The 13,706-nt window shown below is 36.6% G+C and overlaps 1 protein-coding gene across 1 annotated transcript in view; it reads right to left on the bottom strand.

Moving 5' to 3' along the window:
* The window catches only part of CASD1 (CAS1 domain containing 1), a 65,583-nt gene that overhangs the window by 30,756 nt on the left and 21,121 nt on the right, over positions 1-13,706 (bottom strand). The window contains exons 5-7 of the mRNA XM_003407135.3: positions 13,217-13,279; positions 5,839-5,883; positions 5,277-5,400 (exon numbers count right to left, since the gene is read on the bottom strand). Of these exons, the coding sequence (XP_003407183.1) occupies positions 5,277-5,400; positions 5,839-5,883; positions 13,217-13,279 (232 nt within the window). The remainder of the gene's footprint in view (positions 1-5,276; positions 5,401-5,838; positions 5,884-13,216; positions 13,280-13,706) is intronic.

Genomic DNA, 13,706 nt, shown 5'->3' with positions numbered 1-13,706 from the left:
TAAGGACATTACATAACGATTAAAGGAACAATCCACCAAGAAGACATAACCTTAATAAATATCTATGCACAATAAAAAAAAAAAAATAGCACTCCAAAATATATAATCCAAACTCTAATAGCACTGAAAAGAGAAATAAATAGTTCCACAATAATATTAGGAGACTTCAACACACCCCTCTCAGTAAGGGACAGAACATCTAGAAAGAAATTTAACAATGACACAAAAGATCTAAAGCCCAAAATCAAACAACATGACCTCATAGACATATATACAATACTCTACCCAACAAAAGAAAAATATACCCAACAACAGAAAAATATACACTCTTTTCCAATGCACATGGAACATTCTCCCGAATAGACCACATTTTAGCCCACAAAGCAACCCACAATAAAATCCAAAAAAAAAAAAAAAAAAAAATACATTCTCTCTGATCACAATGCCATAAAACTAGAAATCAATAACAGGAAGAGCAAAGGAAAAAATCAAATCCATGGAAACTGAATAACACCTTCCTTAAAAAACAACTGGGTAATATAAGAAATCAAAGAGGGAATCAAAAAACTCCCAGAATCAAATGATAAAGAAAACATATCACACCAAAATCTTTGGGACACAGCATAAGCAGTGCTCAATTTATAGTAATAAACGTACATATCGAAAAAGGTCAGGCCAGAATCAAAGTGTTAGCCCTATAACACAAACAAATGGAAAGGGAACAGCAAAAGTACCCCACAGGCTCCAGAAGAAGGGAAATAATAAAGATTAGAGTGAAATAAATGATCCAAAGAACAAAAAAGCAATATAAAAATCACCAAGACCAAAAACTAATTCTTTGAAAAGATCAACAAAAATCGACAAACCACTGGCCAAACTGACAAGAGAAAAACAAAAGAGGAAAAAAGTAACCCAAATAAGAAATGAGATAGGGGACATTACAAGAGACCCAATTGAAATAAAAAGGATCATAACAGAACACTATGAAAAACTGCACTCCAACAAATTTGAGAACCTCGAGGAAATGCATAAATTTCTACACTACCTACCTAAACTAACAGAAACTTAGACAGAAAATCTGAACAGAACCATAACAAGAGAAGAAATTGAAGAGGAAAAAAAAAAAAAAAACTCCCCAAAATAAAATCCCTGGCCCAGTCAGCTTCACAGAATTCTACTAAACATTCAGAGAAGAGCTCACAATAGTACTGCTCAAACTATTTCAGAGCACAGACATGGAAGGAATATTCCCAAATTCATTCTATGAAGCCAGCATAAGCTGATAGCAAAGCCAGGCAAAGATACCACAAAAAACAGACAATTAGAGACCAATATCTCTCATAAGGACCCCTCGTAGCGCAGTAGTTAAGTGCTACAGCTGCTAACCAAAGGTCAGCAGTTCAAATCTACCAGCTGTCTCCTGGGAGCCCTATGGGGCAGTTCTACTCTGTCCTCTAAGGTCACTATAGGTAGCAATCCACCTGATGGCAACAGGTTTCGTTTTAGTTTGGCATCTCTCAGGAATACAGATGCAACAATTCTCAGTAAAATTCTAGCCAATAGAATTTAGCATCATAACAAAAAAATAACACAACAAAACAATTTTTTTCTTTTTTTATGCAAGGATGGTTCAACATTAGTAAATCAATCAACACAATCTACCACATAAATAGAACAAAAGAGAAGAATCACTTGACCATCTCGATCGATGCAGAAAAGACATTTGATAAAGTCCAACATCTATGCCCGATAAAAACTCTCAATGAAATAGGAACAGAAGGAAAATTCCTCAATATTACAAACGGCATCTATACAAAGACAACAACCAACATCATTCTCAATGGAGAAAGGCTGAAACCTTCCCCCGAGAATGGGAACAAGACACGGATGCCCCTTATCACCACTCCTATTTAACATTGTGCTGGAAGTCCTAGCTAGAGCAAAAAGGCAAGAAAACGAAATAAAGGGCATCCAAATTGGAAAGGAAGAAATAAAACTATCCCTATGCACAGATGATATAACATTATACATAAAGAATCCCAAAGGTTCCACAAGAAAATTACTGGACTAGAAAGATTCAGCAGAGTAGCAGGATAAAAGACCAACATACAAAAATCACTTCGATTCCTATACACCAACAAACAGAACTTCAAAAAGGAAATCAAGAAAATACCATTATAATAGCCCCTAAAAAAAAAAAAAACTTAGGAATAAAACTAACCAGGGACTTAAAGAATCTATACAAAGGGAACTACAAAACACTACTGCAAGAAAACAAAGGAGACCTACATAAATGGAAAAATATACCATGCTCAGGGATAGGAAAGACTCGACATTGTAAAAATGACAACTCTACCGAAAGTGCTCTACAGATACAATGCAATCCCAATCCAATTACCAGCAGCATTCTTCACCGAGATGGAAAAACTAATCAGTAACTTTATATGGAAAGGAAGAAGCCGCAGAAAAGTAAACCATTATTGAACAAATTTGGAGGCCTCACACTATCTGATCTCAGGAACTACTATACAGCCATGGTAGTCAAAATAGCCTGGTACTGGTACAACAACAGACACATAGACAAACCAAACAGAAATGAGAACCCAGATGTAAATCCACCCACCTACGGTCAACTGATCTTTGAAAAAGGCCCAAAGCCCATTAACTGGAGGAAAAGACAGTCTCTTTAACAAATGGTGCTGGCAAAACTGGATGTTAGTCTGTAAAAAAAAAAACAGGACCCATACCTCACATCATACACAAAAACTAACCCAAAATGAATCAAAGACCTAAATATAAAACCTAAAATGATAAAGATCATAGAAGAAAAAACAGGGACAACTCTAGGGTCCCTAATATATGGTATAAATAAGACACAAACCACAACTAACAATGCATAAACACCAGATGATAAACTATATAACTGGGAGCTCCTAAAAATTAAACACTTATGCTCATCAAAAGACTTTGCCAAAAGAGTAAAAAGAGAACCTAGAGATTGAGAAAAAAATTTTTGGCTATGACATATCCGACAACGGTCTAATCTCTAAAATCTATAAGATACTGCAACATCTCAACAACAAAAAGACAAATAATCTAATTTAAAAAATGGGAAAAGGATATGAACAGACAGTTCGCCAAAGAAGACATTCATTCAGCTAATAGACACACAAGGAAACGCTCGTGATCATTAGCCATTAGACAAACACAAATCTAAACTACAATGAGATACCATCTTACCCTGACATTACGGGTACTAATAAAAAAACCCAGAAAATAACAAATGTTGGGGATGCTGTGGGGAGATTTTGAACTCTTATGCGCTGCTGCTGGGACTATAAAATGGTACAACCACTATGGAAAACTATAAGGCACCTCCTTAAAAAGCCAGGAATAGAATACCATACAATCCAGCAGTCTCACTCCTAGGAATATATGCTAGAGAAATAAGAACCGTCAACATGAATAGACATATGCACACCAATGTTCACTGCAGCATTATTCACAATAGCAGAAAGATGGAAACAACCTAAAAGCTCATCAACAGATGAATGGAGAAACAAACTATGATACATACACACAATGGAATACTACGCTACAATAATGAACAATGATGGAGCCACGAAATATTTCACAACATGGATGAATCTGGAGGGCATCACATGGAGTGAAATAAGTTAATCACAAAAGATACAAACACTGGATGAGACCAACCAGTATTATAAAAATTCAAGAAAAGGTTACGAGGAAGGGGATGGCTGGGGAGGGGAAATAACTAATTGATAATAGATAAGTGTTAACTTTGGTGAAGGGAAAGACAGCACAACTTGACCAAGGCAAAGTCACAGAAGCTTCATAGGCACATCCAAACACCCTGCAGGACTGTGTTACTGGGGCTGAGGGCTGGGGACCACGGTCATGGAGGTCATCCAGGTCAACTGGCATAACACAGTTCATAAAGAAAATGTTTTACATCCAACTTTGGTGAGTAGCAACTAGGGTCTTAAAAGTTTGTAAGCAACCATCTAAGATACATCTAGTTCCACCCTGTCCAGAGAAAAGGATAATGAAGAAAACCAAAGACACAAGGGAAATATCAGTCCAAAGGACTAATGGACCACATGAACCACAGCCTCCACCAGCCTGCCCCTGAAGAATTAGGCAGTTCCCAGCTGCCACCACCGACAGCTCTGACAGGGATCACAATGGAGGGCCCCAGACAAAGCAGGAGAAAAATGTAGAACAAATTTCAAATTCACAAAGAATGACCAGACTTACTGGTCTGATAGAGACTGGAGGAACCCCAAGATTATGGTCCCAGGCACTTCTTTAACTCAGAACTGAAGCCACTCCTGATGTTCACCCTTCAGCCAAAGACCAGACAGGTCTATAAAACAACAGCACACATGAGGACTGTGCTTCTTAGTTCAATCATGTATACGAGACCACATGGAAAACACCTGCCCAAAAGCAAAGACAAGAAGGCAGGAAGGGATAGAAAAAATGGACGGATGGACAAAGGGAACTGCGGTGGGGAAGGGGAGAGTATTGACACATTGTGAGGACTGCAAACAATGTCACAAAACAATCTGTGTATGAACTATTAAATAAGAAACTAATTGCTCTGTAAACTTTCATGTAAAGCACACACACACACACACACACACACACAAAGTTTCTGACAAACAACTTAAATTGCTAAAATATCCAAGGCATTTCATATTGGGCTTGACATTAAATAATGGCCATTCAATAAATTCTTGAAATGAGTTAACCTAACGTCTACATTCTCTTAAAGATTTTCATTAAAAAAAATTTTTTTTTAAATACATATTTTTTTTTTAGAGCGTGAATTTAAAGACATTCTGTCAGTTCCAAAGTATACTTACTTCCAGTGATTCAAATATTATGAAACAGACTTATTAGTAATTTTTCTATATATTTATTTCCCAATCACAATACATAGAATTTGTAAGAAAAAAAGAAATCAGAGGTAAAAATCTCATTTGCCTTTAGGAGTCTTTGTTATACTCTGTAGTTTTTCTGCTTGCCAAGGCTCCTCAGAGGATACTTTCTATTTATTATATTTATTAGTCTGTCTGTTCCATAAATTCATAAAAAGGAAACAAATAACTCAGGTTCATTCTAATCTTGCTAACCTTATTTCATAATTTCTTTTCACAAAACAGCAATTCTGCTTCTTGAAACAGGAGATAATAAAAACCCATGTCTCAAAATACATATAAAATGACACTTTTTCATTACTTATTCCTTACCTTGTAAGACCCAATAAACATCACTAGTCTTTGCCAATTTTTCTAAAAGTGGTGCTATGGAAGTAACGTTCATTTTATACTGGGCAAGTGCTTCACTGCTACCATTGTGAATCTTGATGGACCACTAAGAATAAGTAAAAATTAAGAATTAATTCAGTATTTACTACAGAAAAATTAAAGTATATAATCTACCTCACAGATACAAAGTTAATTATTTTATAATTGTCATTTTTATTCAATATTAAAACAAAATTTAGTCAGTTGATTAAATGATTTTCATGAAATATATGAAAGCAGAAAAAGCTGCTATAAAATTAGACTTTTAAATGTAGAACATTAAAAAATATAATTTTAGAGAGAAAATAATACTAATATTTAACACCATATTTCCTAAATTCACTTATATATTTTTATTAAAATTCACCAGTTCAATTAATTACAATAGAAATTAAAATATAAGTGCAATCAAGAATTCTATTTATATATAGTAAATACTCTTTCTTAGCTCATCCTTAACAAGAAAAAAGAAAATCATTATATAAGAATATAGCTAGTAACTTACTGTGGCAGCTCCTGCTACAATTATATGGGGCTTTGCAACAGAATCCTATAGAGAAAAAAATCTTCATGATAATGTAATATCTAGTCAAGGGAATTGATACAAGTAACATTATTTATGTATTTTCATTAGAATTTAAGTTCTTTTTCCTTCTAAATGTGTTTTAATTTTCTAGATTTTCTTCTTGGATCTCATTATAACAGAACAGGCATCCAGTGCCTAAAACCTTACATGGTTATAAAGGATAGCATGACGAGAGTCTTCAAAGTGATGGTATCAGCACCGTATTAAAAAAAAAAAAAAGTGGGGGGATGCAATTCCTTTTAACTTACCACAGCTTGTATGGTTAATTCCTTGGTATTCTTAAAAGTAAAAAGAATCATTCAAACAAACAAAACCTAAAATCTAATATGACCTACTATTATTCTGAACTCTAAGTGAAATGCTCGGTGCAAAGCTCTAGCATATTATGTTGGCCAATTAAGAAGTATTTATGGAAGCCTACAAGGCACACAGTAGAAATGTTCAATTTAGTATAAGGTCAGTGTCCTAAAGAAACTTACAGTCTTTTAGGAAAGCTATATTCAACATGTATTTAAGCAAATAAACTCATAATTATTGTAGGCCACAATGTGGGGGAAAAAAGTAGACATCAACACCCAAATGCAAACTGTACTGTAATGATACCACTGATTATATAGTATTTAGGAGCCCTGGAGGTGCAGCGGTTAAGAGCTACGGTGAGCTATGGCTGCTAACCAAAAGGTTGGCAGTTCGAATCCACCAGCCACTCCTTGGAAACTCTATGGGGCAGTTCTACTCTGTCCTTAGGGTTGCTGAGTCAGAATCTACTCAAGAGCAATGGGTTTGGTTAGTAATTTACTAAATACTTTAGTAATTTACTAAATACTTTCTCTTAAATCATCTCATTTTCATATAGATTCTTTCCACCATGCGATGTAGGAAGGAAGATACTATACCTATCTTACGAAACAAGGAAACAAAAAGGTTTATAGAGTATTGCCAAGGCCTGGCAGGGAAAAAGCCAAACCTGAAATCTTCTGACTCCTAAGTTCAGCGTATTTTCCACCACATCAAAAACTTGATATTACAATTATGTGCTTAAGAAACAACTAAAAATAAGAAATTTAATTAGGAAAAAATCTGACCCATATATAAATAAAAGTGAGTTACTGTCTAATTATAAAGGGTTATATAGTAAAGTATGAAAACAGAAAAATAGCAAGATAAACCCATATTCCTTTCACAAATACCCCTGCTTCTAGTCTAGTGTGCTTCATTTTACACTGTTAGATAATTTTTTAATGAAATTTTTTTTTTTTTACTTTTCCTCATTCCTACGTGGTTCCGTTTCTGAGTCTTCATAGTGGTTTTCTGAAACCTTTTTCCCTTATGCAGGTCCCTTTTGTCCTTCTCCCGTTCACTTTCAGCAGAAAGTCTCTCAAACTTCCTAGAGAAAACAGAATTTGTCTGTGTTCTTGCCTTCCTTCCTTGATCCTTACAGCTTCATCTATATACTCACCCAGTTTACATTCCTTTGACAAGAGGAATGTCTAGATCCCCTCCCTTTTCATTTCTGGGACTGTGATTCATGAAGTATCTCTTTCAACTACTGTATTACCAACCTCATCTTCCTTCTCCACTTTCCTTCCTCCCCTCAACCTACAAACTGCAGAATCTTTTTATCCTTAAAAAAATCTTCCTTCAACCCTCGAATCACTCTCAAATTTTTCTCCTTCATACCCTTAACCAACAGATCTATCGAAAGAGCAGTTTTCCCTCTCTATGCCAATTTCTTCGCCTCTTATTGATGCCTTAATTTATCATGTCTTTTTAACTTGGCCTTCACCATTCCCTTAAAACTGCCCTCAGAGATTATTAATGACCTCCGGATTGCCAAATCCTGTAGCTTCATTCTACCTTATCCAATTCCTAAAATGATGCTACTGACGATCCACCTTTTAAAATTCTTCCCCACCCCCCGCCCCGTGTGTGATTTTACAATCCTTTCTCTCTTGCTTCTGTTCCCACCCCTTTAACTGCCCCTTCTCAGTATCTTTTTGATAGTTCCATTTCTCACAAGTTCTTCTCTTTAATCTCAAATTCTATGCCTGTTCCATCTCTTCTACTCACATGACATCAAAATTGCCTCAATCCATACCAAGACTCCCAAAATCCACCTAAGTGGCTCAGACCTCTTAACGGCTTCCATTTACCTACAGGATTAAATCTAAATTGCCTGTTTCTACACAATTTAGCCTAATGTCCTACCACTAACCCACTACATCTCATCTTTCTGCTGAAACCCTTCAATGGTTCTCCACTACCCTCAAAATAAATTCAACCCAATGTCCTTGTTTTTAGGGAATACATCCTGAAGTATTTAGAAATAATAAAAAAATGGATATAAATGAAATAAATCTGACCTCCTATAAATGGCTTAAAATATCATTCATAATCTAGTATCTGCTTACCTTATCTCTTATCACCTCCCCCCAAAATGAAGCACATGAAATGAACAACCAAAACCAAATACAAAGAAGCACTTTGTATTCTAGCTCCAATTGCTGGTGATCTTCTGAATAAGCTACACTCTAGCATCTTTGCAAAAGCTATTTCCTTTGAATGGACCAACTCCTTTCACTCCAAGTGTTCCCCCTTTGAGATCACTTTATCTGAAAACAGCTTTGAAAACTTTAAATTACACTTAGTGTCCATCCTTTGTAAACCTTTTGTATTCTGTGTTGTTGTTGTTGTTAGGTGCCGTTGAGGAGGTTCCAACTCATAGCAACCCTAAGCACAACAGAACGAAACACTGCCAGTTCCTGTGCCATGCATACCATCCTTGCTACGCTTGAACTCACTGTTGTAGCCACCGTGTCAATCCACCTCGTTGAGGGTCTTCCTCTTTTCTGCTGACCCTGTACTTTGCCAAGCATGATGTCCTTCTCCAGGGACTGGTCCCTCCTGACAACATATCCAAATTATGTAAGATGCAGTCTTGCCATCCTGCTTTTAAGGAGCATTCTGGTTGTACTTCTTCCAAGACAGATTTGTTCATTCTTTTGGCAGTCCGTGGTATAGTCAATATTCTTCGCCAACACCACAATTCAAAGGCATCAATTCTTCTTCAGTCTTCCTTATTCGTTGTCCAGCTTTCACATGCATATGATGTGACTGAAAATACCTCGATTGGGTCAGGCGCACCTTAGTCTTCAGGGTGACATCTTTGCTTTTTAACACTAAAATTTAAACAGGTCCTTTGCAGCAGATTTACCCAATGCAATGCGTCTTTTGATTTCTTGACTGCTGCTTCCATGGATGTTGATCATGGATCCAAGTAAAATGAAATCCTTGACAACTTCAATCTTTTCTCTGTTTATCATGATGTCACTTATTGGTCCAGTTGTGAGGATTTTTGTTTTCTTCATGTTGAGGTGCAACCCATACCGAAGGCTGGGGTCTTTGATCATCATTAGTAAAAGTGCTTCAAATCTTCTTCACTTTCAGCAAGCAAGGTTGTGTCATCTGCATAACGCCGATTGTTAATGAGTCTTCCTCCAATCCTGATGCCCCATTCTTCTTCATATAGTCCAGCTTCTCAGATTATTTGCTCTGCATACAAATTGAATAGGTATGGTCAAAGGATACAACCCTGACGCACAACTTTCCTGACTTTAAACCACTCAGTATCCCCTTGTTCTGTCCAAACAACTGCCTCTTGATCTATGTAAAGGTTCCTCATGAGCACAATTAAACATTTTGGAATTTCCATTCTTTGCAATGTTATCCATAATTTGTTATGATCCACACAGTTGAATGCCTTTGCATAGTCAATAAAACACAGGTAAACATCCTTCTGGTATTCTCTGCTTTCAACCAGGATCCATCTGACATCAGCAATGATATCCCTGGTTCCACGTCCTCTTTTGAAACCGGCCTGAATTTCTGGCAGTTCCTGTCGATATACTGCTGCAGCTACTTTCGAATGATCTTCAGCAAAATCTTGCCTGCATGTGATATTAATGCTGTTGTTCTATTTTTTTTTTTTCTATAATTTCTGCATTCGGTTGGATCACCTTTCTTGGGAATAGGCATAAATATGGATCTCTTCCAGTCAGTTGGCCAGGAAGCTGTCTTCCATATTTCTTGGCATAGACAAGCGAGCACCTCGAGCGCTGCATTCACTTGTTGAAACATCTCAATTGATATTCCATCAATTCCCGGAGCTCTGTTTTTCACCAATGCCTTCAGAGCAGCTTGGGCTTCTTCCTTTAGTACCATCAGTTCCTGATCATATGCCACCTCTTGAAATGGCTGAACATTGACTAATTCTTTTTGGTATAATGACTCTGTGTATTCCTTCCATCTTCTTTTGATGTTTCCTGCGTCATTTAGTATTTTCCCCATAGACTCCTTCACTATTGCAACTCGAGGCCTGAATTTTTTTCTCAGTCCTTTCAGCCTGAGAAATGCCAAGTGTGTCTTCCCTTTTGGTTTTCTATCTCCAGCTCTTTGCACATGTCATTATAATACTTTGTTTTCTCGAGCTGCCCTTTGAAATCTTCTGTTCAGTTCTTTTATTTCATCATTTCTTCCTTTTGCTTTTGCTGGTCAACATTCAAGAGCAAGTTTCAGAGTCTCCTCTGACATCCATCTCTGTCTGTTCTTTCTTTCCTGTCTTTTCAATGACCTCTTGCTTTCGTCATGTATGATGTCCTTATTGTCATTCCACAACTCGTCTGGTCTTCGGTCACTAGTGTCCAACGTGTCATATCTATTCTTCAGATGGTCTCTAAATTCAGGTGAGATATACTCAAGGTCATATTTTGGCTCTCGTGGACTTGCTCTGATTTTCTTCAGTTTCGGCTTGAACTCACATATGAGCAATTGATGGTCTGTTCCACAATTGGGCCCTGGCCTTAGTTCTGACTGATGATATTGCGCTTTTCCCTCGTCTCTTTCCACAGATATGGTCAATTTGATTTCTGTGTGTTCCATCTGGCAAGGTGCATAGTCACCATTTATGTTGGTGAAAGAAGGTATTTGCAATGAAGATGTCATTGGTCTTGAAAAATTCTATCATTTGATCTCTGGCATTGTTTCTATCACCAAGGCCGTATTTTCCAACTACCAATCATTCTTGTTTCCAACTTTCCCATTCCAATCACCAGTAATTATCAATGCATCCTGATTGCATGTTAGATCAATTTCAGACTGCAGCAGCTGATAAAAATCTGTACTAATATCTGTATTCTGTACTTCCTCTATTTTGGCACTTATCACAGGGCTTGCTTAATTACCTCTATCTGCCACTCACATAGAAGCTCTCTGAGGGGAGAAATTCTGTCATGTCAACCATTATATATATCATCTAGCCTAGTGCCTAGAATATGGCAGGTGATTTATAGTTATTGAATAACAATCTACTTAAGAGTCCTCTAAATTCAACTTTGCTTTTATGCCTGTTTGTTCTAGTAAGCGAGTATATTTTTACTAACCCATAGTTCTTCTGGAAATGCGATCTCCTTTAAAAAGCATTCTTAGACCATCACCTGTATATTCTCACCACTCCCAAGTGGCATTAAATGAGCCTATACACGTGGTCCTTTCACAGTTCTTTGTGCTCAATTCTGTGTCAGCTTTCACCTTACTGTATCATCATTCATCAGTAAGTCACTATTACTAGACTTAAACTGCAAATTTCTTGAGAGCTAAGACTGTTACTAACCCCTAACCACACATCTAATACCCACCATAAAGCTAGCACATAGTACATAGTAATAAAAATGTGAACCTCTGTATTCTCTGGATCTAGAAGCTTACTATGGAAGTCATTAATAAATAAATACTTGTTGAATGAATGAAAACAACTAAAAAATCTTTGGTCATCTACTTCAATAAGCTAAATTTTCCCTTTCTCCCTTCTCCTACCAATCATAAGGAGTTTTACGATAGAATCTAAAGCTCCAAAAACCAATTTTAGTAAATTATAAGAGCTGAACCTTTGGATATGCACCGTATCGCCAGGTTAGTAAATAACTTAAAGGTTTTCTATTATCTTGCAGAACTTATATATTATACTGTACTGATGTTGAAGAGTGAATTTCTGCTACTTTGATTAATATACTCTCAAGTCCAGCACATACATGAAGTATCTGTTTAAGTTACTTTAAATATACAAATAATGTAACACTTGTGGATATTTTTAAACATATCAATAAAAACAAAACACAGTATGTGCAGACCCCAATTTACCAGAAAGTTGAAATCTAAAAATTGTCTGCATGTTTGCTTTTTGGAAACATGAACACATTTCTCAAAGAAATAATGTTAGAAATGTTGACTAAGTTCCCACAGGATCCTACAAAAGCCTATTTAGGGTATGATGTAGCTGCAGTACATTGAGTGGAAAAAATATAGTACAATTACTTGCAATACATTTAGTGCAAAAAAAACAGTACATTTAGTGCAAAAAGAAGCAAAAAACACCACTGCAGCATAATTAAACAAAACAAGGTCAACAAAATTGAATATTGTTTTATCCATCACAAATACAAATGCCTCTGGGAAAGAATGTAGGTTTAATTAAAGAACTGACAAGGAGCTACACAGAGACAATGAGGAGACTCTAAAGTGGACCTGTGAGAACCAATGGGTTTTCTGAGGTTAACAGCATGCTTGCTGCTTATATCTAATTTACCTTCACACATTATGAGTGAAAAGCTTATTAGGCTTTTCTTTTGGGTCACAAATGTAATGATAAACGGGAAGAAAACAGGCTACTTAAAAAAAAAAAGAAGACATTTCCTGAAGTATCTGGGCATAAGTTTGAAGGAAAAAGTGGAAAAATGCTCAAGAGAATGTACACATGTGCTATAAGGATTACCTGGGTTTCAGTTAGCTAAGCTTCAGCAGTAATAAAAAAAGGTTAAGTCTGGAAAGGAGCATAATGTGCTTTAGGGTTAGAATGGTAGTAGTGGGCAACAGGAAGTGGATCAACAATTTCTCCTCTCAGTTAAGTGTAGACTCAGTCCAGCACTGTTTAGTTGCTATCAGGAAGTTGGGTATGAAGTACAGGAGACTAGGACAGGTGAGTAAGGAGAAGAAAGTTAATGGATGCTCATGAGGTTTTAAAATCTGATTGCTCCAAATCAGAAAGGCCTATTAGAAAAATAAAACCAAACTCGCGTCAATTCTGACTCATAGAAACCCTATAGGAGAGATTAGAACTGCCCCATAGGGTTTCCAAGGAGTGGCTGGTGGATTCAAACAGCCGACCTTTTGGTTAGCAGCCAAATGCTTAACCATTGCACCACCAGGACTCCAGAAAGGTCTATATGTATTTTCAAATACAGACCTCAGTCCACACTTTGATACATTGTTTCATAGAACCATTAACTTCTGGGTGCCACAGAAAATCCTAAAAGAGAAATGTAAGAAGAAAAGAAAAAGTCAGAAACTGATTTATCTACCATTAATAATAAACATCAACTTATCTCTTACAGAGTGCTTAAAAATAAAATACCACCTTGTTTAAGACACCTTCATCTCCCTTTGCAATTTGGCAAATTTTACAATAATACCTCTCGCACTCACTTTTGCCTTCTCCTAACCTATCTCCACTTTTTAACCAGAGCAATCATTAAAAATTTAAATCTGATCTTGCCACATCCTTGTTTTAATATTCAGGGGCTTTCAACTGCCCTCAAATAAAATCCAAAGTCCTTAGGATTGCTAGGAAGGTACAGGATCTAGCCTCTACCTTTCCCTTCTGCCTTTTCTCCTGCCACTTTCTTCCTTGCTCTCTATGTGCTCTTTTGATGCTCATTCAGCTCCTGGAATGCTCT

Source organism: Loxodonta africana, chromosome 8 (genome assembly GCF_030014295.1).
Source record: "Loxodonta africana isolate mLoxAfr1 chromosome 8, mLoxAfr1.hap2, whole genome shotgun sequence".
In the NCBI taxonomy this organism is placed as follows: Eukaryota; Metazoa; Chordata; class Mammalia; order Proboscidea; family Elephantidae; genus Loxodonta; species Loxodonta africana.
Note: the sequence above shows the minus strand (reverse complement) of the source record. Positions and strands in the feature narration are given on the sequence as shown.